Source organism: Brachypodium distachyon, chromosome 1 (assembly GCF_000005505.3).
Source record: "Brachypodium distachyon strain Bd21 chromosome 1, Brachypodium_distachyon_v3.0, whole genome shotgun sequence".
Taxonomy (NCBI): Eukaryota; Viridiplantae; Streptophyta; class Magnoliopsida; order Poales; family Poaceae; genus Brachypodium; species Brachypodium distachyon.
In genome coordinates, this window is record NC_016131.3 from 37,340,644 (window position 1) to 37,367,447 (window position 26,804).

General features: G+C 47.8%; 1 protein-coding gene across 6 annotated transcripts; it reads right to left on the reverse strand.

Moving 5' to 3' along the window:
• Window positions 1–352: 352 nt before the first annotated feature.
• LOC100844633 (protein POOR HOMOLOGOUS SYNAPSIS 1) lies at window positions 353–5,912 on the reverse strand. 6 transcript variants are annotated; one of them, XR_002962445.1, is made up of 12 exons: window positions 5,267–5,910; window positions 3,526–3,642; window positions 3,304–3,369; window positions 2,495–2,598; window positions 2,228–2,421; window positions 2,092–2,141; window positions 1,990–2,017; window positions 1,801–1,916; window positions 1,678–1,705; window positions 1,343–1,475; window positions 954–1,043; window positions 353–777 (listed from the first exon to the last, which is right to left on the reverse strand). XR_002962445.1 is itself a non-coding variant. In XM_024457830.1 (10 exons), exons 1-10 carry the CDS (start codon window positions 5,567–5,569, stop codon window positions 1,417–1,419), a joined length of 1,050 nt encoding a protein of 349 aa, XP_024313598.1. In that variant the 5' UTR covers window positions 5,570–5,912; the 3' UTR covers window positions 1,113–1,416. The 6 variants fall into 6 exon arrangements, 3 of the variants coding, with proteins under 3 accessions (XP_024313598.1, XP_014754909.1, XP_010229839.1); XR_002962446.1 differs by lacking the exon at window positions 954–1,043; XR_002962447.1 differs by lacking the exons at window positions 353–777; window positions 954–1,043 and adding an exon at window positions 784–925.
• Window positions 5,913–26,804: the final 20,892 nt, after the last annotated feature.

The window sequence follows — 26,804 nt, forward strand, 5'->3', positions numbered from 1 at the left end:
AACCCAGTTGCTACCGCTTTCGAACTCCTGCGATTTCACTCACGTTTTATGACAGTGCAGCCAGAGTGAAATATCAGTTAAATTAAAAGAGTAAAATACACCACTAGTCCATGAACTTAGCAAAACTGAACACTTTAGTCCACGAACTCAGAAAACACACTTAAACCCTAAACTGGGACTATTGTGTCACTTTAGTCCAAAACGGTTTTTGCACGTGATGGGATGAAAGTGACACAATAGTCCCACTAAAGTGTGCGTTTTCTGAGTTCATGGACTAAAGTGTTCATTTTTGCCGAGTTCATGGACTAATGATGTATTTTACTCAAATATTAAAAATATATTGAAACCAGAATGAGATCTTAGTTCCTAAAATTTCATTTGGATTTCCCTAAAAAATTTCATCCGCAAATTTCAGCAATTTAATTAGAGTCCTCACAATAAGTACCCGTTCCATAGTTCTTTTCCAGGTAAGTTGATCACATGGATCACGTCACTTTGATAACATGCTTTCCGAAGCATGCACCAAGTGAAGCATGCAAGACGACATCCATAATCGCCAGGTGCCCAGGTTGGGAACTAACAAACCAGCTTCTCCATTAACACAGAACCGAGCATTCTCGCTTCTTCTTTTTTCGAAAAGTGCACACGGCCACATAACAGTTCTCGAGCATTCTCGCTGAGACGCTGACCTCCCACATAACAGTTCCCGCCGATAAGTCAAGAAGAAATAGATGCATGCGCATCAGATTCTTGAGGCTACGAGGTTTCAAATAATACCTGTGAAGATGCAACACACAAGGTTAAAAATAACAGTCAGACATGATGTTATTGGATGTCGACCTGTGACCACCAGTAGGCCCATGGATAGGCCTATGACCTATCGTACTTCACTGGTTTTGAGATTGTCCGTGTTAAATTATGCTCCCTGAATAAATATAAAATAAAATGCGTACATCAGCAAACAATCCCGTGCTTTCCTTGTGTTAATGAAATCGATCTGGCATCGTAAGGCCAATGAGTAGTTGCTCACAAGTCCGGAAAATCTGTACGCACACATCATTCATAACAGCATAAGCGGAAAATGCAGTCAATGCACGAAGGCACAATCCAGATGCACAAAGGGACGAACATAGATTAGAGATAAGATACCCTCATTTTAGGATAATATTTTTTGCAAGAACAGTCAAAAGATGCAAAAAGTCTCAAGCGGATCTGGAATAATAGTTTGTTTAAGTGCTACCTTGCTACTTGCCTCATTGCTTGCTAATCCCACAATATTCTCATCTACCATGTAGATATAGAGGATAAGCATACATGTTTTTTTTGGGTATAGGAGCAGTACCTGCAGTGGACACTAGGCGAAACTATGGTCAGAGGCAAGTAAAGGCCTTCGAGCATCACATGAGGTTTCACTACCTAAAGTAACATGTCACCACCCAGTTCATCAATGGCTTTGTCGAGCTTGGACAACATATCTACGGAAAGGAAGGGTACTTAGTCAATAAAAGCATTTGAAACGAGGTTAAATCTACAGGTAACATAAAACATACATGGCATGGGTTTTCAAATTGGCATGTTTCAACAAAGAAAATGCTAATTAAGACATTTATTTAGCAATTACAAAGGCATAAAATTGCTGCTATCTTATGCCCATATGAAGAGGAAAAAATAACATACCATGAAAAGAGTCGTCGGTCCCATATGTCTACAGAAGTAAAAGTACAACTTGACATGTTAGAACATATAATTTTTTCATGGTTTTAAGAACAACCAAATTAGAACATTTTTCAAGACAGGTACCTTCATCCCTGCCAAAAGATCACATGTTTCTTTATTAGCATCAACCTCCTTACCACCAACCTTTCCTTTATCAGCAATAGATTCATTACCAGCAACTGAAACTGCTGAAATCATTCCTGACAGGTCAGGAAAAGATGAGATAAAACCATCAAGAAACATAAGTAACAAATGAAATTAAACTTTATGTACCATCATGACATCCATCCAGTATGTAGGCCTGCATAAAATGCAAATGTTAAAAGAAACTCCTTAGAGGCAGTTTGCAGAATTTATAAATAACCACAGCATTACATTTTCAGGAGCATGGTCAGTTGCAGTCGCCAGACAGGGTTCTTCCCCATCTGATTACAGGTGCGAAAAGTTACTAAAATGGACCAACAAAAATCAAATAAAAGTTACTAAATTCATCCAATCATAATTAGCCAACCTTTCTCATTTTTAATAGAATAACTTGTAAGCACTTCAGAGTAACAATGAGGGAAACCAGAGTAGATTTCGTCGATATTTGTTGCACGGGGAGACCGAAGAACAGGCTGGTCAGGTTCCTCGTGGTAGCTTACTGCAGGGGCATATGTCCCGTGATAAGAAGTTGGCTCCTCAAAGTTTGTCGCCTCATCAAGCCTGTGCATAGAACATGTTATCGAAGGTAGTATTTTTCTCAACCTACAAACTGATATTTTCATTATCTTTTTACCTGTATTGAAGCCCATCGGAAGCAGTATATTCAGACGATGACGAATCTTCACACACATAGTCACTTCTGGATGTTAAGATATCTATGGTGTTTCTTGAGCATTCCTTTTAAAGTCCATGAAACAAATGCACTACTATGATGACATGTTTTGAAAACTACCACATAACAAAATTATTAAGGAAGGCAAGCGAACTTCAGCATTAGAGGGATATTATGTCAGAAACTGAAAAGCATCTAAATGGTTTTACCCAGTGACTAAAATTCTGATACTGATGTTCGCACATAAAGCAGGGATGTATTGTATAGTATTGATGAAGAAACATAAAAATCCCTCAAAAAGTTATTATGCACAACTTAAGAAATGGTGGTTAATACTTAGGAAACAATATTTATAAGGTCGTCGATCTAGAACTGCTAGTATTATCTATTCCAAATCTACAACTGCTTAATAAGTTTCTTTCTTCATGTAGGAAAATCCATGCTCGGCACAAAATAATACATTTCATTTTATACAGTATATGCTGATATGCAAAATGAGCATAAACTGAGAAGGTGACATCACAATCACAAAATATGACAGTCATGGATGCCTCTGATTTTCTATCTTGAGCATAGCAATCCATAATACTGTATTAGCAAGCTGTTAAATAGAAATCCCAATGAAACACAACAACAAGAGAAAGAAGTAACAGTTCTCAGTGACATGTGGGTTGCAGAATTAATCATTTCCAGACACCCACATAACTGCAGAGGGCAACACATGCTTACAGGAACAACATTTGAAGACACAAGGAAGATAAAAGTTGCACCTTCACACTATTCAAGAATGACTCTGCATCACTGAGGTGCGGGAAACGTACAGCAAACTTCTGAATCTGCAGAGAAATCAGCAGTATATAATCTTGCTATTGAAAATGTTCATAGAGGTAATTCTACAGGTAGAAACATCCCATATGAACACAACAATGAAATTGCATGTCATTCAACAAATCAATCACTAGTGTTACATTTGGTAATACAAGTAAACATGCCTGTTTGGATTGATCACAAAAGCTCATGAATACCACCCTGCTCCCTCTAATTGGGCACTGTGTCATGCATGCAACCTGCGGCCATGAAAAGTTGAGGGTGTACACATGGTGCTCCTCCTGTGTCATTGATAAAAGACCTTGACGTTAAGTTGTTAGGACATGGAAGAGAGTGGTGTATATAATAGAACAGAAAACAACAGTGTGTTGAGCAGAGTATTCTCATTTCTATTTTCTTGAACCTCCATAGCTTCCGTCAAACAATTTTGGGTCGAGAGTTGTGCAAAGTCAGGTTATACAATAGCGGCAGAACTTTGTGACAAAATGAGGAGTACTAGGTATCATCACAAATTCACACTAGCACATGTTCAAGCTTTCAATTTTTCTTCGGCTAAAAATGTACCTATGTCTTATGGAATAATCAAATTAGTTAGCCATCAAAATTTCGTTCCAACTTTCAACTTAAGGAATTTCCCATGTTGTCATCAAGGACCCAAATGAAACAAATATCAATCTTGCCCTCACAAAAATCCCAAAAATGAGTAAAGGTATACGGCGTTTTCCTCAAGCCTAGTATTTTATTGAGTAACATGAAAATGAGAACATATTGAATAACTTGAAGAGAACATATTGAGTAACTTGAAAAAGAGAATGCATGGAGGACACAAGAATAACTTCTTTTTAGGGACTAAGGAGGACTATCTAGTAAATTCTGTCATGAACCAAAGGGTTAAAAAATAATTACAATTAGCAACTGTTTGGCGTACATCCATAAATTTATTAAATGCACACAAATAAACTACCTAAAAAACTACCAATGTTGCAACCACACAGTGCAACTTCCTCCACCTCTGAGGATACACTGTTGGTCTTCATCTCACATCACATTTCTGGTCTCTTAAAGTATTACATTCTTTCTAAACCGAACACTAACGTGCAGCACATTTGTATGTTTTAGTGTAAAACCAAAACTAAAACTAAACAGTAAAACCTGATGCCCAACAAATGTATAGCACATAATATGATGATCAAGGAAGCTTACAAGATTGATAAAAAATAATACACGAAATGAAAACATGCAGCAGCATGGCAGGCTACACAAGAATAAAAAAAATGAACATCAATGGTAAAGGAAACCGATGTTAAATCAACAAAATGCAATGCAGCATAATCTTGCAAGCACTGAACTGTTTGGCTAACAATTTGGCACCAAATACTCATCTCCTATTTTGAGTTTTCAACAGTATAAATCATCCAAAGACCAGAGGTGGCTATTGTGATCACCCTATTGACCAATGCCATGGCACCAAAGTGCTAGACTGCAAGCAACCATGGATAACCATACTTACAGTCGAACACAACACATTGTCCACATCGCAAACTCTTGAAACAATGAGTGCTAACACACCCAAGAGGCCAAGACAGCGCAGACAAACAAAGGTAACTTCTTGAGAACCCGCAAAAAAAAAGGTAACTTCTTGAGAGCTATCAATGGTCCCAGAACTACCAAGAACAAATATGCTTGTACAGAGCTCGAGCCCTGCACCCAAACCAACGTTCTCAAACCAAATCAGCTCAGCGCAGATTTGCGCTGGCAAACTAAAAAGCCTAAACCCCCAACAATAACAAGCATTTGTCCAATGCCTCCATCAGAAATGCTTGCCTAGATTAGACAAGGCAAGCAATCAACATGTAGCAACACGAGCGAAAAGAAGAGTGGGGAAGGGGTCAGTTCGGTACGGACGTAGACGACGTCGCCGATGGAAACGGTGAGGACGGGTGCAGCAAAGGAGTGGCTGGGTGGAGCGATGCGGAGCGTCGCGGGGCTGGCAGCCGGGAGCCATGTGCCCTGGTGGCGGAGCTTGCCGCGAGATATATAACGAAGGCCGGGTGGTGGCGGCGTCGCCGGTCCGCGCCGCGGCCTCAGGAAGTAGCGCGCGAATTCCACCTCCCACTTCTCCCTCCTTCGTTTGCCCACCGCGGCCTCACTAGGCGACCTGAGCAGCGTCCTGCTCTTGTCGCTGGCGCCGGCGCCGGCGCCCGCCATGCCGCCAACGATGATGCCGAGAATGTGGTATTTGCGGCTTTCGGTGTGTTGGGGTTTTTACAGCAGAATTTGGTGTCGGACAGTAGAGGTGGATCTATCTAATTTTCCTTTTGAGATGAGCTATCAAGATGTACTACCGGTATCGGACCTCTTTTCTTAGTATGGATGGCAATTGGTACTGGATCCCTGAATATCCGACGGATATAGATCCGACTAGCATACGGGTCTGGTAAGAATTATACCCGCGGGTCTGATGGGTCTGAGTCTCGTAGTGCCGGATCCGGCCCAAGATGCCTGTATACTTGGTTCAAAACTGATATGGACATGCTAACCATGGATACGACCATTAGAATCCTAATTATTGGTGTATCTAATAACAATTATAATCAGGTGAATTCAATTACAAAATGTTTTCAATATGTTACTTGCAAAGAGACGGAGCTACTATCTTGTGTAATCTTATTACGTAGGCATCTTATTGAACTTTACAAGTCCAAAGTGAAGATGAAGTGTGATAGCCTTCAAAGGGAGATTCAAAGTGAAGCCTATCAAGTCTACTTTCCAACAAATCAAACGGCACATGATTCGGAGCTTGCTAGAGAAAGATATCACGAATTAAAGTTGAATCCGATTCGAGTCCGAGCTGTCAGGAGACCCGAATTTGTTTTAATCACCCAGACCGCATCCGAAGTCCAAATCAAGAAAACAAGTACTTGTTGGAAAGGTAATTACAAGACCTTTCCAACGGATCTGGCCCCATCAAGAGATTCGACTCATGCTGACCGTGACAGACAAAACAAGCTGACGGATCTGTTTTTCTGTTTCATAAAGAATTGTAGTTTATTAGGAAAGTTAGAGATAGAGTTGGATTTCGGCCTCCTTACTCAAGGTGGACGAAAATATCTCTCCCTCCTTCTTTATATACCCCATGAGCCCCCCTAAGGAGCCTTGGGTTTTGATTAGATAAAGTTTATCCATCTTTGCTAGTTTCCTATAGTCGCGTGTGTCGGTTAGACCACCTGTTTTACGGTCGTCAAGACTCCAACTTATCGTCTCGTTGAGACATTGGTTTGATATATAGTATACTCGCAATTTTAGATTGCATCCGCTATTTATCTTGTTCTTGCTTGTTCTTTGATTGCTTGCAGGAACAAAGACCTTCGTGGTCAGGTTGATCGTGCCCCCGCGTGATCAATAACCCTGTGGAGTTGGTGTATCGATTGCTAAGGCGCTGCCTTCTAGGCTGTAGTCGGATTGTCAACGTCCCACATCAAAAACATGAAGCCCACGTGTCAATGCATATTGTGAACCACAAATTCGGCCGAGCCCAAGAAATACTAGCTCCTAGATAGGCCACGCTAACTCAACTTCCGTCCCACACCTCCGCCAGTCCACTGGTCCTTGACCGAGACCGACTCCCTCTCCTCTCGTTCTCTTCCCCCACCAGCCCCTCTTCTCGTTCTCTATCTTCCCCACGAGGCCAAGACCGTGACCACCCTGTCATCCCGCGACCAACCGCCGGCGGCCGGCTCCGGACAGCCCGACGCCGTCTCCTCCAACCCCCGCCGACAGGTCCCTTCCCCAAGTCCCCATCCGCCCGCGGCCCGCCATGGGTGCCATGAAGTTTGATGGCATGGAGAACAAGACCGGCAGCGAGCATGAAGATGAGCACTTCCAACCACTCCGACGGTGAGCACGTCGTCGGATCCGGCCGAGCATCGCCCAGAGGCTCTCACCCCGACACAGAGGCTATATCCCATCGCCATGACGTATTTCTGTGATGTTGTTTCTTGTTGTGGCTCTCGGATCGGGTATACTCGCCGGGTACCCGAGACCCGATCGGGCCGGGTCTGGTAAATTCGAGACCCGGTGTCGGGTCCGGGTCTGGTATGGCCCGACCCGACCCGAACCTCCCGGGTGCCATCCATACTCTTGAGGTTGACTCTCCAATTTATGACCCTCCAATCTGTTGGCAGTGTGGTCCGTAGCCGTCAGATCCTAGGGGCAGACGCAGGGGCAAGGGCAACGTTGAACGTGCACACGTCGGAACAAGAATTTGATTTTCACAAACATTTATATGAATCATACAACGCGGCTGACGATGGTGATACAACTGATTTGGATAAATACTTGTCGGAGACAATAAAGCTAAGCAAATCTAGAAGTAGTTCAACGTTGGATAATTTTGATATCCTATCTCAGTGGAAAAGTAGTACTTGTAGATTTCTTGTTCTCCCTCTAATTGCTTGTGATGTCGGCCATATTGCTTCAATGTCTTCTCTTAGAACACCTCTAGATACCGTAAATTTCGATTCGAAAAAACGCATATTCGGTAAGTTGAGTCCATGTGTTTAGGTACCAATTTTGCCCGAAAGAATAGATACCGCATCCGTACAACCGAATATTCTCTTCTGGCTCCTCTCTGGCCCATCTACTGCAGCCAGCCGGCCCACCTCATGGCTGTCTTCTTCCTCGCGCACGATACGAGCATAGAAGCATCTGTCTCGTGAAATTAGCCATCAATTAGCAAGCACAAAATTGAGGTAGCCTAATTCTCGCATCTGCAAGACCCGGTCGAATCAATTAGCAATCAATCCGAACCAATTAGCTATCAATTAAGAATCAATCAGCACCTTCCCAGTCCGTCACATCCATGCATGAATACCGCGCACGATAGAATAGATTAGGAATCAATCGATTGCTTTCTCTGGTGCTCTCTGCGCACGAAGACCCCACACGCCTGGGAAGGGAGTGGCTCGTGCTCGCGGCCAGGGGAGGGGCCGGCGGCGGCTACAGGTGGGGGCGGGGCCAGCGGGCGCAGTGCAGAGGAGGGCACGGGGCAGGGAGGAGGTAGGGTGCGGGAGGCGGCCACAGGAGGAGCCCGCGGGGCCAGGGGAGGCAGAGGTGGGCAACGTGGCGGCAGTGGCGGCCAGAGGTGTGGAAGGACGGGGCGGCGGCCAGAGGCGCGCGTGCGGCGGGCGGAGGTGGGGAAGGAGAAGGAGGCAGCGGTGGTCGACAGAGGGGCAGCGGGTATTGTCGGGGCAGGGCTGTCTTCGGGGGCGGCGAAGGTCACGGAGGGCTCCCAGATTTGCTTGACGAACATTCCCAGCTTAATGACCAGTTGTGAGTCGCATGAGGGCAGGCGTAGTCCTTGGTGACTTGCTTAATGACCAGTTGTGAGTCGCCGCCGACCGCCCGCCGCCGGACCCCGAGGCCGGCCGCCTGCTTTAGCCCGGCGATGAGTTCTTCATACACGGCGGTGTTGTTGGTGGCGCGTCCCTTACTGAAGAGCATCTGTATGACGTACCGAAATTCCTCGCCGGTCAGCGCGACAATGTATAACCAGCACCAGCCCCGTGATAGGAGAAGGAGCTGTCGAAGTACATCACCCACTCCGGGGTCCGCCTCCCCGGAAGGGCTGACAGTTCCTCCGTCTCGACCGCGGTAGAATTGACGAAGCGCAAACCGAACCCGGCCAGTTCAGTTTGCCACTCCGCGAAATGCCCCTTGGCCTCGGGCCCTGGCAGGACACGTTCTAGTGGGAAGCATGTGACGACTGTGATTGGGTGTGCTTCGAAGTAATGGCCGAGCTTCTAGGAGGCCAAGAGGATCCCTAAAAAGAGCTTCTGGAACTCTGGATAACGCTCCCGGGCATCACGCAGGACGGAGCACACAAAATACACCGGGCGCTGAACAAGCCTCTTTTTTGGTACTTGGGCTGTTCCCCGGCCGCGGGTCCTTCCTCCTTCCGCACTGGGGCGGGATTCACAAGGTGAACCTCCCCGGTCCCTGGCACCGTGGCCTCGCCCTCCAGCTGAAGCCTCCCGGTCTTCTTCCCGCTCCACGACGAGGACTGCGCTCACTACGCATGTGGTGGCGGCCACGTACAGCAGCAACGGTTCGTCTCGACGCGGGGTAACCAGGACCGAAGTCGGCGCTACATACCTTTTGAGCTCTTGTAAAGTAGCATCCACTTCCGGAGTCCACTCGATGGATCCGGGTTTCTTGGGCAGCTTGAAGAAGGGCTGGGCTCGTTCCCCAAGCCTAGAGATGAAACGCCCCAGGGCGGTGACGCACCCATTAAGGCGCTGCACATCCTTGAGGCACAGAGGGACTTGGATGGCTTCGATGGCGGCGATCTGCTCGGAGTTGGCTTTGATTCCCTAGTGGGACACCAGGTATTCAAGGAGCTGCCCAGATGGTACGTCGAAAGAGCACTTCTCGGGGTTAAGCTTGAGGTTCATTCGCCGCAGGTTGTCGAAGGTTTCGTCCAAATCCTCGATCAGGGTACGCTTCTCCCCGGTCTGGACCACGATGTTGTCGATGTAGGCCTCCACGTTGCGGCTCATCTGCTCCCCCAGGCATTCGCACATGGCTCGCTGAAAGGTTGCCCCTGCATTCTTGAGGCTGAAAGGCATATAAGCGTAGCAGAAGCAGACCTCCAGGGTGACCAAGGCAGTATTCTCTTCGTCTCCCCGGGCCATGCAGATCTACTGGTATCCTGAGAAGGCGTCAAGGAAGGAGAGCAGATCACAGCCTGCGGTGGAGTCCACAATCTGATCAATCCGAGGAAGAGGGAAGGGGTCCTTGGGGCAAGCCTTGTTGAGGTCAGTGAAGTCGACACACTTCCTCCGCTTCCCGTTGGCTTTCGGGACAATAACTGGGTTGGCCAGCCACGTTGGGTGAAGGATTTCCCAGATAAGCCCTTCCTTTTGCATCTTTTGGACCACTTGGCAGATGAACTCCTATCGGTCTTGGGCTTGATGACGCACACGCTGCTTGACGGGGCGCGTGTTGGGATCCACCTTGAGTTGATGCTCGACGACTTCTCGGAGGACCACGGGAAGGTTTGACGGGGCCCACGTGAAGACTCGGCCTTCTCCCGGAGGAACGCCATGAGCTGGAGCTCCTGCTCCGCGTCAAGGGTGAGACGGGATGGCTCCCATCCGCATGTAGAGGCACTTCCTTGGTAAACTTCTTGTTCTCCCTGAGTTTTTCTTTCAGCGGTGCCCCTTTCGCAGCGGACGCCACGGGGGGCTTCTTTTCTTCCCTCCTCGTTCCCGATGGAGGGGCTTTTTCCATGGCGAACCCAGCCGCAGGCTCGTTCTCTTCCCCCACCGTCTGTGGTCGAGGGCACACTTCCGCGAGGGGAGGCATGACTCCGTCGTGTCCTTCCACGATCATCTCCACCTTCGCGGGGGGGGGGGGGGTACTTTGACCCACTATGTTCTTCCCCGACCTCGCTGGGCGCGGGAGCATCACAATCAATCGCCTCCCAAGATGCGGGCTCTTTCTCTTACCCGGCCGTCTCAAGTTGATGGCTTGCCTTCGTGGGGGGAGACGCGGACCCACTGTGTTCTTCCTCGGCCTTGCTGGGCGCAGGGCATCACAATCCATCGCCTCCCTGGCAGGTCGGCCATCTTCCCTTGCCACGCTAGGCAGAGGGGCCCAGTCACCTACACGCGGCTCCGCATCAGTCCTCCCAGGAATGATGGCCTTCCGAAGGCCTCCGCCTCCGTAGACTTTTCCACTTCACGTCCGAGAGACTAGTGCTAAGCAAAGGATCGCCTCGGACGCTTCGAACCCGGAGGGTGATGACCCCGGCGGGCCCCGGCATTTTCAGGACGTTGTAGGCGACGTGCGACACGGCTCTGAATTTGGGCAATGCTGGGCGCCCAAGGATGCCGTTGTAGGGCAGAGGGATGTCTGCCACTGTCGGAGCCTGAAACTCCGGCACCGGGGATCTTGGACACCCCCTTTTTTGTTCGGTGGAGGGCGAAGGGGATCGCTCCGGCGATCGCTAGCGTGATGAAAGACATGAAGTGTGGACACGTGAGTTTACCCAGGTTCAGGCCACCTGGAGGTGTAACACCCTACGTCCTGCTTTGTGTTGTATTCATGAGTTTGAGTGCGTACAGGTTGCCGGGGGGTTCCCAGGCTTTGCTACTTGTCCCTCTTAGGGTTAGGCTACTTGGATGAATACTGAGCTAAACTCTAATGGATTCGTACCCTTTGACTGGTTGCATTGGTTCTCCTTTTATAGTCAAGGGGATGCCACAAGTGCTGATGAATGCAACGTGACACGTTCACTACACGTGTGTCATTGCCACAAAACTTACTCTACTATTGATCCTCGTCGGGCTCCATGCAGCGCCCACGCCACTGTACGTGGTAAATAAAATGAATCGTAGGGTAGCCGCTCTAGACCTGCCGATGTGACTCCTGTTGGTGCATTAAATGCACCGTCTCCTCTGTCTTTGATACAGAACTGCACCTGACAATGGGCATCTGACAACATTCCCGTGTCGCACAGACTGCGAAACACACCCGAAGCCACATGCATAACGTGAAGGTAAGTGACGAAGGGGTGACTTCGACAATGTCCATATTGATGGACTTGTATCTAGGAAAGATTTCGAGTGTGTGTGTTGGCGAACTAGTCGGCTAATAAGGACACAGGGAACACGATTTACCCAGGTTCAGGGCCCTCGATGAGGTAATACCCCTACGTCCTGCTTGTTTGATCTGTATTTGAAGAGTCGATTACAATGGGGTGCCGCAGATTATAGATGCACAGATTCGATCTGGCGAGTGTGTCTAGGCGACTTCTATCTAAGCTGGGTCTCCTCTTGGCTCCCCCTGCTGGTCCTTTATATATGCAGGAACACAGGTGTAAGGTAGAGTCCAAGTCGGTTACAATGAAGAAATATACTCTAATTAATCTTCCTTATCTTGAGTCGCAAGATTTGGTAAGTAGACTACTGGAGTCGTAGTAGGCTTCCTTGTGGGCCCCCACCTGGGCCGTAACAGGTATACTCGAGTCGGGTACGTGGTTAGTCATAACCACGTCAGTAGCCCCCAAGTGACTAGTTGAGTCGAAGACTTGAGTAGGGATTTTCCCCATGAAGAATGAACTCATTTTGCTGTTGAGCCAGTTGCATAGTGCTGCAACCTTGGTATTTCATTGAGTTGAACTTCGAATGAGAAGCGTTTCGACCCAGAGAATGTCCGAGCCGATGTTTTAGTGTTCGACTGTTAAGTAACAGTTTCACCATATGATTTTGATACCAGGTCAAATCAATATGCAATGAGAAGGGGTCATAGGGACATATGCTTAATGTGTCCAGATATTCGAGAAGTCGAGTCCAGTTAATCACTCTAGGGCGAATACGACACTAGCTGTCTTTAGTATTCGAGTCCCCGGGCTCGAACCTGTCAAGTGGCGAAATTCGACTTAGTCTACTGGGATCTTATAGAGTCGAACTCCAATTTTTAAGTACTCAACTCATTCATCAAGATTGTGTACACTGGAAATATGCAGCTGGTACGTTTCCAGGCCCTATAGGAAGCCTATGGGTCTTATCTTCATGTAATGAACATGACTGTAGGGAGTGACCCTTAAGTGAGAATTATTACTGAAGGGATGCAGTCGATGCATATCCGGGCCTAATTTTTAGGGCTTACCTTCATACAATGAGTATGGATTCGACTGGAATAACGTAGCGGGTACAATTCCAGGCCCGATAGAAAACTTTTGGGTCTTATCTTCATGCAATGATCATGGGTTTGCTGAAATAACGCAGCTGGTGTGATTTCAGCCTCGATGGAATGATCCATGAGACTTATCTTCATCCAATGAGCACGGGTTAACTAGAGCGACGCAGCTGGTGCGGCTCCAGGCTCTGCGGATAAAATCCACGAGGCTTATTATTATGCGAATGAGCACAAACAACTGAGGTGACGCAGCTGGTGCGACTCAATTGTGTCGATTGTATGAAATCGACTATTTTATGTTAGGATCGTTGTCCTGATTTTACTAATGTAAGTAAAAGGTAAACAATAGCTGACTGTATGAAGTCTTTAACCAATACAAACCAACAGTTGGCTATTTAGCGACTCGAATGAGAGTCCTTGTATTCAAAATCGAGACTCAAGGTGAGTCTCAACATTTTTATGATAAACTCCGTCATCCTGTATGAAAGATAGTTTCGAGTCATGATATTAGAGTCAGACTTCGTCATAGATGACGTACCTGTTGAAGGTGAAAAGCCGTTTGGTCAGCCGATGTGACTGGGTGCACAGGCTAGCCTGACAGCTAGGCGCACTGTTTGGCGTGCGTCAGTGGGACAACGATCACACTTCGCGCAGTAAATAAGGCATAATGATTTCATCGATTCTTGCACTCGGAATGTAGGTGGCCGTTTCTGTTTTCACCGCTTCGTATCCCGATCGATGTGGGACACGTGGCCAAGATAAGGATCTTGCGGCCCGAATTCTTCACCAGGGTTCGGCTTATATAAAGAGGAGGGTGGAAAGGTGATAGCCTCGAGGGTGTCCTGATCTTTCGATGAGATACCTAATTATCGATTTGGTAGGAGGTGACGTTGACGATCCGACTACAACCTAGGAGGCAGCGCCTTAGCGATCGATACACCAACTCCAGAAGGTTATTGATCCCGCGGGGGCACGATCAATCTGACCACGAAGGTCTTTGTTCCTGCAAGCAATCGAAGAACAAGCAAGAACAAGATGAAAAAAACAATCTGAAATTGCGAATAGGAGATATGAAGGTTCACGAATCTGAATACTCAATATAGTTGGAGTCTTGATGACGGTAAAACAGGTGGTCTAACCGACACACGCGATTACACGAAAGTAGCAAAGGCTAAACTTTATCTAATCAAAACCCAAGGCTCCATGGGGGGGCTCATGGGGTATAAATAGGAGGGGAACTAGGTGGTTTTCGGACAGCCCCTTGAGGGACTCCGAAACGGCCTAGGAATCCTCCTAAAACACAACGAAAACATCTAAAAATTGGCTGGACCCTATTATATGGCCTTAGGCCCAATAAAGCAAGGTTATAACCCTCATCTTTGGCCCACAGATACCCATTGGAGGGAGAATCCTCCACTTGGCCGAAATCCCATTGATGAAGAGGATGCGGCCTTCTTCTCATCTCTCGTTATGGCGGTTTCAATGTTCTGAAATCATCACTTGAGCTAGCTCCCGCCACCTTGCTGCCACCTCCATGGTTTGCTGTCCAACGCTGATCCTTGAGGTGCAAGTTAGGTCCTTCATTCCTAAAACACATAAAAGAACCCATCTTAGGCAGCAGCATATTCTCATTAATATTAAATGAAGTACCGAGCAACGAAAGTACCTGATAATTTAGTTGTCGTGCACGAGCTCTAGTAATTGGTCCGTGTATCTCCGGTACTTGAGGTGTATGTGCTGTAGGGGCTGTGGTTGTATCATTAGTTGGGATGTCCTCATCATCCTCCCCTTCTTGAATCGAAGTCGTCCTCGATGGTAGTTCATCTTCTTCTCCCAAATAAGGCTTCAAATCTGCAATATTAAACGTGGGACTAACCCCAAAATCTGCAGATAGCTCAAGTTTATATGCATTATCATTAATTTTTGCTAACACCTTAAAGGGACCATCAGCTCGTGGCATTAACTTAGACTTGCGCAAATCAGGGAAACGATCTTTGCGCAAATGCAACCAAACAAGATCTCCAGGTTCAAACACAATTTGTTTTCTGCCCCTATCTCCCGCAAGTTTATACTTAGAATTCATGCGCTCAATGTTCTCTTTAGTCGTCTCATGCATTTTTATTATAAGTTCAGCACGTTCCTTAGCATCAAAGTTAACTTTTTCAGAAGTTGGCAAAGGTAACAAATCAATTGGTGCACGAGGCATAAAACCATAAACAATTTCAAAAGGGCACAATTTTGTGGTTGAATGCAGTGAACGATTATAAGTAAATTCAATATGAGATAAACATTCTTCCCACATTTTCAAGTTCTTCTTTAAAACAGCCCTAAGCATAGTAGATAATGTTCTATTAACAACTTCAGTTTGTCCATCTGTTTGGGGATGACATGTAGTACTAAAAAGCAGTTTAGTCCCCAACTTAGCCCATAAACATCTCCAAAAGTGGCTAAGAAATTTTGTGTCACGATCTGAAACTATAGTATTGGGCACATCATGCAAGCGAACAATTTCACGAAAGAATAAATCAGCAACATTTGTAGCATCATCGCTCTTATGACAAGGTATAAAATATGCCATCTTAGAAAATCTATCAACAACAACAAATATGCTATCCCTCCCCTTGTTAGTTCGAGGCAATCCCAAAACAAAATCCATTGATATATCTTCCCAAGGAACATTAGGAACAGGGAGAGGCATATATAAACCATGAGGATTGAGTCGTGACTTAGCTTTTTGACATGTAGTGCAGCGAGCGATAAATCTCTCAACATCCCGTCTCATCCGAGGCCAAAAGAAATGATCAGCGAGCACATCTTCGGTCTTCTTCACGCCGAAGTGACCCATCAACCCTCCTCCATGTGCCTCCTGTAACAACAAAAGACGAACGGAGCTATCTGGGATGCATAGCTTGTTAGCACGGAACACAAATCCATCATTAATGACGAACTTGTTCCATGTTCTGCCCTCTTTACAATGCTGCAAAACATTCTTAAAATCTGCATCATGTTCATATTGTTCTTTTATAGTCTCCAATCCAAATATCCGAAAATCAAGCTGAGATAACAAGGTATAACGACGTGATAACGCATCATCAATAACATTATCTTTACCCTTCTTATGTTTAATAACATAGGGAAAAGACTCAATAAATTCAACCCATTTAGCATGACAACGGTTCAGCTTTGCTTGACTACGAATATGCTTCAAAGATTCATGATCAGAATGTGTAACAAATTCTTTGGGCCATAAATAATGTTGACATGTTTCTAAAGTCCGAACGAGAGCATATAATTCCTTATCATAAGTAGAATAATTCAGACTAGGCCCACTCAATTTTTCACTAAAGTATGCAACAGGTTTTCCGTCTTGTAACAACACACCTCCTAAACCGATTCCACTAGCATCACACTCCAACTCAAAAGTCTTATTAAAATCAGGAAGTTGGAGTAAAGGAGCATGTGTCAACTTATCTTTCAATATGAGAAAAGCTTCTTCTTGTGCAGCGCCCCATACATATGGAACGTCCTTCTTTGTGAGCTCAATAAGCGGTGCAGCAAGGGTGCTGAAATCCTTTACAAAATGGCGATAAAACCCAGCGAGTCCAAGAAATCTCCTCACTTGGGTGACCGTTGTTGGAGTTGGCCAGCTTTGAATAGCGTCGATCTTGGCCTTATCACCTTCTATGCCCTGTGGAGTGACAACATAGCCAAGAAACGAAACTCGATCGGTGCAAAAGGTGCACTTCTCAAGGTTACCAAACAAACGTGCATCTCTCAAAGCATCAAAAACAGCACGTAAATGATTCAAGTGGTCTTCTAAAGAGCTGCTGTAAATCAATATATCATCAAAATAAACCACCACAAATCGTCCTATGAAAGCACGTAAAACTTCGTTCATTAACCGCATGAAAGTGCTAGGTGCGTTAGTAAGACCGAAAGGCATGACTAACCACTCATATAGTCCAAACTTAGTTTTAAATGCTGTTTTCCATTCATCGCCTAATTTCATTCGAATTTGGTGGTAACCACTACGTAAATCAACTTTAGAGAACACGGTAGAGCCACTTAATTCATCTAACATATCATCAAGTCTAGGAATTGGGTGACGATAGCGAATAGTAATGTTATTAATAGCTCTACAATCTACACACATACGCCAAGAACCATCTTTCTTTGGTACCAAAATAACAGGAACAGCACAAGGACTAAGGGATTCACGAATATAACCTTTGTCGAGCAATTCTTGAACTTGTCGTTGAATCTCCTTCGTCTCCTCTAGATTGGTACGGTAGGGCACACGGTTGGGCAGCGAAGCACCAGGAATTAAATCAATTTGATGTTCAATCCCTCGAATAGGTGGTAATCCTGGTGGTACGTCTTGTGGAAAGATGTCGGTATACTCCTGCAAAACGTGAGTAACAGCAGGGGCAAAGAGGGAGGCATATCCTCAAATGAAAACAAAGCCTCTTTGCAAATGAATGCATACCAAACAGAATTATTCATATCTAACTCAGAAATATCGGATTTACTTGCAAGCAAGCATGCACCTTTCAATTTAATTTCATTAACATGTTTCGGTTCAGATTTGCTAGTAGACGCTTGGTGCTTAAATTCTTTAGCGACATTATGGTTCTCACTCTTATTCTTCTCTTTGCTCTTTGCTCTACTAGCTCTAGCAAGATCATCTTTCACAATTTGTTCAGGAGTCATAGGTTTCAAACCAATTTTCTTACCAGCATGCATAAAAGAATAATGATTAGTTCTACCATGATGAACAGAATCTGTATCATATTGCCATGGACGACCGAGTAACATAGAACATGCTTGCATAGGTACCACATCACAATCCACAAAATCAGAATATGTACCAATAGTAAAGTGTGCACGGACTGTTCTAGTTACCTTGAGCTTACCGCTGTTGTTAAACCATTGAATGTAGTAAGGGTGGGGGTGCGGCCTGGTGGTAAGAACAAGTTTTTCCACCATCTCCGTGCTGGCCAAATTATTGCAACTTCCCCCATCTATGATGATACGAACAGCGCGCTCCTTGATGACCCCTTTTGTTTGGAACAAGTTATGCCGCTGATTTTGTTCGGCGTGGCTCATTTGGACGCTCAAGGTGCGTTGTGCAATCAAACTCAAGTACTGATCAGCGGCTTCAACTCCCATTAACTCCTCGTCATGGTGGGCAGCGGGGTCTTCTTGCTCTTCCTCGGCAATGAGAGCATAGGTAGTTTCGTCAAAATCACTGGCTGAATCATATACTCCGTCTTCACGTATGATCATAACGCGTTTGGTTGGACAGTCCCGCTGAAAATGCCCGTATCCTTTGCACCTACGACATTGGTTATCTCCGGTCCGTCCGGTGGAAGCAACGGACGCTGCTGAACTTTGTGCAGAGGCAGCGGGTGTATTTCTTGTTGCTGCTGGTCCAACCTTTGCGGATGTAGGTGTAGAGGTACTTTGCTTGTTGGTGGAAGTAGTCGGAACAGCCGGACATGTAGGGGGTGCAACTGGGCGTGTGGAAGGGGCAGCGGGGCTGCGTGCTGCCCATGAGGAAGTACGACCTGCAGAAAAGTTAGTCCGCGCGTTCGCGTGTCATCCCTGCACTTCCCTTTCAGCTTTGCAAGCAATGTGAAACAATCGATTGATAGAATTATACTCCTTATAATCAACAATGTCAGCAATTTCACGATTTAAACCACCAAAGAATCTAGACATAGCAGCTTCCTCATTCTCAACTAAACCACAACGTAACATGTTCTTTTGCATTTCTTGATAATAATCTTGGACAGAATTACTACCTTGCCTTAATTGTTGTAGTTTCTTTAACAAGTCACGCGAATAGTATGAAGGAACATATCTAACACGCATAATTCTTTTCAAATCATCCCATGTTGGTGGTATAGCGTTAGGATGTGCAATACAATACTCATGCCACCAAACAGAAGCAAAATCAGTAAACTCACTAGTAGCAGCCCTAACCCTCTTATTAGCAGGAAAATCATGGCAAGTAAATTTTTGACTCAATTCTAATTCCCATGTAAGGTAAGCATCAGGGTCATATTTTCCATCAAAAGGAGGAACCTTAAGCTTAATAGAATGCAGCAAGTCATGTTCCTCTCTGTGAGGTCGTGTCGGTCCCATACCTCGGCGGTTGAAACGAGTTCGGCGATGATCACGGTCGTTGTGATGGTTTACGGCCCCGTCGTGTTCCGTATCCGCGGAGTAGTCGTCGTCGTTCTACTCAACCTCGCTTGCGAAGGTACCGTTATTAGCGGTCCGCTGGTTGTGTGTATTGTTTCCTCCCGGTGTAGCGATGGTCGTTGCAGCAATTGCCGAGTTGGTATGCAAAAGATACGTCCGTTTTACTGAACACGGGTCAAACCCACCCGAAACTAAAATTCTACTCGGACTCGGGTCCGAAACTGACTCGAACTCTTTCTCTTTTTTTTTCGTTTTTTTTTCTTTCTTTCTTCCTTTTTTTTTCTTTCCCTTCTTTTTTTTTCACAACTTTCCGAACAACTTGATCTCTAAACAAAATTCGATCTATTATGAAACACTTTCCAAAAGCACTCTTGATTGGACTCGGACTCGAACTCGCGGCTGAAAACTATAACTTCCTGACTCGATGTAGGACTCGAAGAGGGACTCGGTGTAGGACTGGAAGACGGACTCGGTGTAGGACTTGAAGAGGGACTCGGTGTAGGACTCGAAGAGGGACTCGGTGTAGGACTCGAAGAGGGACTCGGTGGAAGATATGGTGGCGGCGGAAGATTATGGCGGTGGTGTGGCAGGAAGTTTGGCGGCGGAAGATTGATGAAGGAAACCTGCGTCACACGAAGAACAAGAAAACCAAAAGCAAGTTCGATCTAGTAGAAAAAATCTGAAAAACGATCAAATCTAATCCAGCAACTCGACACGATTAATGCAGCAAAGATTCAACAATGCAAATACTAATGTGAAAATTGCAAGGCTCAGATTGGTTCTAGGACAAGGTAACTATTTCTAATTTTTGTTTGGCTTTTTCTGGACGATAGGTAAAAACAGATCTAAACTACGGATAAACTGGAAAACTCTCACCGAGCAACCTTAAGCTCTGATACCACGTGATAGCCTCGAGGGTGTCCCGATCTTTCGATGAGATACCTAATTATCGATTTGGTAGGAGGTGACGTTGACGATCCGACTACAACCTAGGAGGCAGCGCCTTAGCGATCGATACACCAACTCCAGAAGGTTATTGATCCCGCGGGGGCACGATCAACCTGACCACGAAGGTCTTTGTTCCTGCAAGCAATCGAAGAACAAGCAAGAACAAGATGAAAAAAGCAATCTGAAATTGCGAATAGGAGATATGAAGGTTCACGAATCTGAATACTCAATATAGTTGGAGTCTTGATGACGGTAAAACAGGTGGTCTAACCGACACACGCGATTACACGAAAGTAGCAAAGGCTAAACTTTATCTAATCAAAACCCAAGGCTCCATGGGGGGGCTCATGGGGTATAAATAGGAGGGGAACTAGGTGGTTTTCGGACAGCCCCTTGAGGGACTCCGAAACGGCCTAGGAATCCTCCTAAAACACAACGAAAACATCTAAAAATTGGCTGGACCCTATTATATGGCCTTAGGCCCAATAAAGTAAGGTTATAACCCTCATCTTTGGCCCACAGATACCCATTGGAGGGAGAATCCTCCACTTAGCCGAAATCCCATTGATGAAGAGGATGCGGCCTTCTTCTCATCTCTCGTTATGGCGGTTTCAATGTTCTGAAATCATCACTTGAGCTAGCTCCCGCCACCTTGCTGCCACCTCCATGGTTTGCTGTCCAACGCTGATCCTTGAGGTGCAAGCTAGGTCCTTCATTCCTAAAACACATAAAAGAACCCATCTTAGGCAGCAGCATATTCTCATTAATATTAAATGAAGTACCGAGCAACGAAAGTACCTGATAATTTAGTTGTCGTGCACGAGCTCTAGTAATTGGTCCGTGTATCTCCGGTACTTGAGGTGTATGTGCTGTAGGGGCTGTGGTTGTATCATTAGTTGGGATGTCCTCATCAAAAGGGAATGTCTTCTTACCCTTCTTCTTCCTCGCGACCCAATCTCAAGCGCTCAAGCTCTCTACCTCCATAGCCAAAGACTCATTACGAGTTTCACCAGCAACCAAGAAGCTCACACCATCCAGAGATGGGCAGGACCAAGGCTTCGAGTTCGAAGACCGACGCCGGCAAGGGAGATGCTGGCAAATGGAGCCATCCCCTGGCCGGGCGTGTCTGACCAGCGCACCAAGATCCTGGAACTACAGGATGAAGGCTTGCTGCCGGGAGGCCCTGGCGGGGTTCGCGTCCCGGCAAAGGAGGAATACCCGCGACCTCTGCTAGGTGAGCGGGTTATCTTCATCGACTACGTGTTGCGGGGGCTTTCTTTTCCCCTTCATGCCTTTTTCCGTGCCATGCTGTTAGCTTATGGGCTGCAGCTACACGATCTCCCCCCAACTCTTATTTGCAACCTCATCTCCTCCTCCTTCATCTAAGAAGACCAAGACAGGCGGACCACCGCCTGTCCGACGATTTGGCCTATTTGGCCGAATCACCCAGACCAAGTATGTGGTCTTTCGGGTAGTAGTTCTTAAATAATGCAGTTTGATTTCTGAACTAGGAAATTTCTTTTGTCAGTTTCGTGGTCTCGGGTGACCAACCAACAACCCAGGCTATTGAGCCCACAGGGTCAGACCCGAAGGCTTCGGGTCCCTCAATCGTCATTGAGACGATTGAGCCTCAGGTAGCAATGCTTGAGGCACCTTCTCTAGGAGTGGCTAACATCAACTCCAAGGGTTGCCCCACTCATCGACTTGCTTGGAGAGCAGCGGGAGCCGAAAGGGCTCCCTCAGCTTCAGCTTGCCATGTAGGTTTCGAACTCTTTTGTTAAAAAATTTTGTTCTCCCGGTGGGAGTATGAGTCAGATGCTGACGCCATCATGGTCGCAGCCAATCGTCCGCTCCATAATGGAGTTTGTTGATCGTTTTGAGGAGGCAGTGGCTGAGTGAGATCAGCTTCGCCAAGAATTGGAGCGGAGCCAACAGGAGCTGAGATCTGCTCAAGGTAATACCTCCGACTCAATCTTTATTTGAGTCGAAAAACTATTGTATCTTATTGTTTGTCGTGTAGACCTCCTTTCTCGGGCTAACTCCCTCAAAGATGCCGCCGAGCTTCAGTTGAAGAATTTGGAGAAAAAGCTTGCTGATCTGGCCAAGGAGTCAGCAGAAAAGTTAGAGGCTGAAAAAAAACCTCGCCTAGGAAGCTTTGGACACCATTCTTGCCAAGGAGGCCGAGATGAAGAAGACGCGAGCCGTCCGACTCAGCGGAGTCGTCGGCCCCTTGCAGGTAAAAACGTCGCAATTGATTCCATTCCTTTGAATGCTTTGCTAATGCTTTGGCTCTTTTGCAGACCTGCTTTCCTTCTCTGGTCTTTTGACCTTGAGTTAGGATTCACTCGACAAGGTGATTGACACTGTGGCAAGCGTCAGCTCGGAAGCGGTGATTGGTCTCTGGCAAGCTTCTAGGGTGCTCGCCGGTTTGTTTGGGAAGATGTTTCCTGACGAGCCGGTGCTGGAGTCCCTTGGGAAACTCATAGAGTTTTTCAGTGCTGACCCGGATCTCTTGGACGAGTTCAGCCGGGTCTAGACCAACTCCGGTGCGGAATCGACATTCGTGTTGGCATCGGCGAGGACGTGCTGCGGAAGGTGGCTTCAGGTCCTCCGTTGTTACCCAGCAGGGAGGAGATGGCCTTGATGCCTTACTTCCAGCTTGGGGAAGAACTGGCGACCATGGCCACTGAGGGGGAAGCAGCTCCACAGTCGTCGACTCATGCGCCAAGTCAGGAGGTGGGGCAAGGTTGAAGTTTAGACTTCTTAGGCTTTCTCCTTTTCTCTTTGTAATTTCTCTTTTTTCGTACGGTCCTTGCTCGAGTGTGAGCGTTATTAATAAAGAAACGCCTTTGTTCCTTTGTACTGATATGAGTCTGTCATGGGGATGACCCCGGGTAGGGTCATGACGACACGTATTAGCCGGGATAGCGAGGCAAAGCCGACGTAAGCAAGTACGCCGGCATTGTTAGGCCGACTTTATAACCAGTCGGCATACCAAAAGCATGCCGGCATCTCTATCTTGTCTTATGTGATTGTAGGATAAGTACGAACTATCTAATCTCAGCTAGGGCCGGGATACACCAACGGTCCTATCTTGGTCGCATGGCGCAAAGTAAAGCAGCGCTCCCTTTATGACGGAAAAGCAGTCGTTGCTCACGTCACTGTGCCGGACGACTGCACAGTGACGTGCCGTTGAAGGACAGGTGAAGGCCAGGGTGTGGCTATAGTGCGCGCCATCTGGCTGTACGTAAAGCACAAAGCAACCTTGTCCCCTCCCGGACAATCCGGAGGGGACCATGGGCGTACCCGGGAGTAGCTAGGGTTTGCTTTCTGCCCACATGTCAGTGTCACATCTTTAGCCTATAAATAGAGACTCCACCCCTCCTGTGAGAGGGGTTCCTCTCTTAGACATTAGGAGTTCTCCTTCTTCTTCTTCCTCCTCTGGACATAGCTCAAGGAGTACCATTGTAGCCCCTTGTATCTCGGCTAATACAAACAAGTCAGGAGTAGGAGCTTTACCTCATCTAGAGGGCTCCGAACCTGGGTAAACACCGTGTGTTCTTACTTCCGTGCGTGGTTTACACCGTGCCATCCCTCCTCCGGATCCTCCTTCGTCCATCGGCCCCATCTTAAGCCATCCCATGACATCTGCCGTGACACCACCACGACAGTTGGCGCCCACCGTGGGGCCAGCAGCAGCGTTGGCCGGAGTCTTCATCCGGACGGGAAGCTTTCTGGTCATCGGAGAGCGCGTCGTCTCCGGTTTGGTCCAGAGATTCGGCTCTCTAGGCTTCATCGACAACAACACAGGTTGCTTCAACAATGCGCCACAGGCCGCTTCATCAACTTCGGTATGCATGAGGTCTATGTCGCCACTGACACTCCTTGTAGGTATCCCGTGCAGGTGGTGGTGGCCGAGGATCCTCCTGCCATCTAAATGGTTCGCGGTCGGCATGTCAACTGCGCCGCTAGCCGTGTGGAGGTCATGATGACGGCTCAAGGCGGTGATGCTGGCAAGGGCGCTACAGAAAGTGCCGGACTCCCGAGCAAGTCCGGCAGAACGGCGCGACCCCTAATGGAGAAGCCGGAGAACATCGCTGCTCAGGCCGGCACATCCGCTGCGCCGGCAAAGCCAACTCCGCTCCAGGCCGCCATTGAGAGGCCGATGTTGCCTGTGGCTCCAAACACTAACTCGGCCCAGTTGCAGGCTGAGCTAGAGTTGGAACGCCAGAACCTGCTGTAGGAAGCTGTCGACGTGGCTCATGCTCGGCAGGAGCTCGAGATTTCACTTCATGAGTATAACAAAGCTCATGGTCTCAATTCTACTGCAGTGCACAACCCTAGCCGAGTTGGGAAAGTGCGTAACCAAGGCAGAAATTTGAATGCCGAGAGAGATAGGGATGGCAGAGCCATGCCTGTTGTGTCAGCAAGCTATGTGTCGGCACTAAAACCGAAATATAGCACCCCTATTCAGAACCTCAGGGCAACCGAGGCTGCAGCAGAAGAGTTGACGAATCTCACGGGAGAGGCACTCCGACTGCAGCAGTTGCGTGTGAAGGAGTTGCTTCACACAGCTAACGAGCAAAACGAGGCGTACATGAGGTTGCACGGCAAGCCTGGTGCATCTCAGATCATTCATTTGGCCGCAGGTGCTGGCGGCCGGGCTGACAAGCAAGCGTCTTCACCTGGTGGCAGACGGGATAAGAGTGTCAACTCCGGCCGAGACAAGCGGCTAGAGCATTATGACCTGCCGAGTGTCGCTCTTGTGGATCTCGATGTAGGCCACTTTGACCATCATCAACTCGCCTGACCATTTGCTTTCCAGCTGCGTCCGGCGCCCAATACTGCTGCAGGTCAGCAGGGTGCCAGGCACAACCCCCTATATCGAGGTGAACACCGCCGGCGAGACCGTTACAATGACGGATACTCGGCTATGGGAGATGAAGACTATCTCACGCGAGAGTGCGACAATGTCGGCCCACTTGGAGCCCGAGTGGGAAACCGGCAAGTGTCGCTGCTAGATGCCCGACATCGGCTCGACAGAATCTATCTGTCAGAACTTCTGGAAGAGCAAGGCCCTCCGGGACCGCGTTGTTTTGCTCACCGGATCATGAGAGAGACACCAACCCAGGGTTTCCAGATACCCAGGGGCATGAGAACATATGACGGCAGCACAAAGCCGGAAGACTGGTTGGAGGATTATGTCACTGCAGTGCATGTGGTAGGTGGCAATCGCAGATGAGCAGTACGTTATGTACCCCAAATGCTGGTAGGGCCAGCCAGGATCTGGTTGAATAATCTGCTGGAGGGCAGCATCAATTGCTGGATAGATTTTGAGGAAGCTTTTGTCAGCAACTTCACCAGCACCTACAAGAGGCCTAACCGCCCTCAGCAACTATCCATGTGCAAGCAAAGGGACAACGAGACTGATCGAGACTACCTGACAAGATGGAATAACCTCCACAACACCTGTGAAGGGATAGCGGAGTCGCAGCCCGTAGCATGGTTTGCCCAAGGATGCCGACATGGCAGCATGTTATGGCAGAAACTGCTGAGGGAAATGCCGGCCACTTTGTCTGAGATGATCAAGATTGTGGACATGTATGCACCGGGTGACCCAACTCAGCCATCGCTGATGCCGGCAAAGCAACACAAAGAGCAGCCGACATACAATCCTGCCGGAGTATTCCGGAGAAATGATCATCAAGATCATCGGAACAAAAGAAGGGACGATAGGCTGGATTACTGGTATGTGTCGTCGCTCGGTGCTCCGACACCGGGGGCGTGTGGCCACGTCCCCCTTTTAGGTTCGGTAGGGGCGTCTGGGGCAGAGACCCCCCTACGTCCTGCCTGTCTGAGCTGATATTGATTACGGGTCAAATGTTTACAGGTTACAGGGCAAGCTCCCGGGCTTTCTCTCAGTGGCTAGGCGCTCCTCACCGCTCTCTGCTGGCTGCCCACTGGAGCCAGTAAGCATCTATCGAGCGAGCTTCGTCCGAACCAACTAACTGACCAACTTCCCCAACCGTCTGACCCGTCAACCCTCTCACCCCCTTGGCCGTTGGCATGGGTCCTCCTTTTATACACAAGGGGGTGCCACATGTGCCACGGTGCATGGGCTACAGGGAGGCACGCAACTCTCCCTGGTGAGCTGGTGGCATGCATGGGTGCCACCTCTGCCGCTAGGGGCCTAAGACCCTAGGGTAGGATTGGACAACCACTGTTCCTTGGATCGGACGGGTAACTACCCGTCGGTCGGCTCGTTTACTGAGCCACGCGCCTTACTCCTTGCCCTGGTGGGACCGCACGTTCCGCGCCCGTCACGCGCCCGTGTGGCGCTGTCCAGTGGGCCCCATGACCCGAGGCGGGGGCACGCGTCCGGGAACCCCCAGTCCCCGCAAGTCGGCCCGGGAAGCACCCGGGACCAGCGCACCCGGGAACCTCCTCCCGGGAAGCAGCTTCCCGGGAGCTGCCTAAGCGGGAATATTCCCAAAAGCCCCGCGAGCCCCTTGCAGGCTGGTAGCTTGCCGGGAAGCTCGTTGGCGCTCCCCGGGATGAGACCTTCCTGGGAACCCGGGGGAGGGGG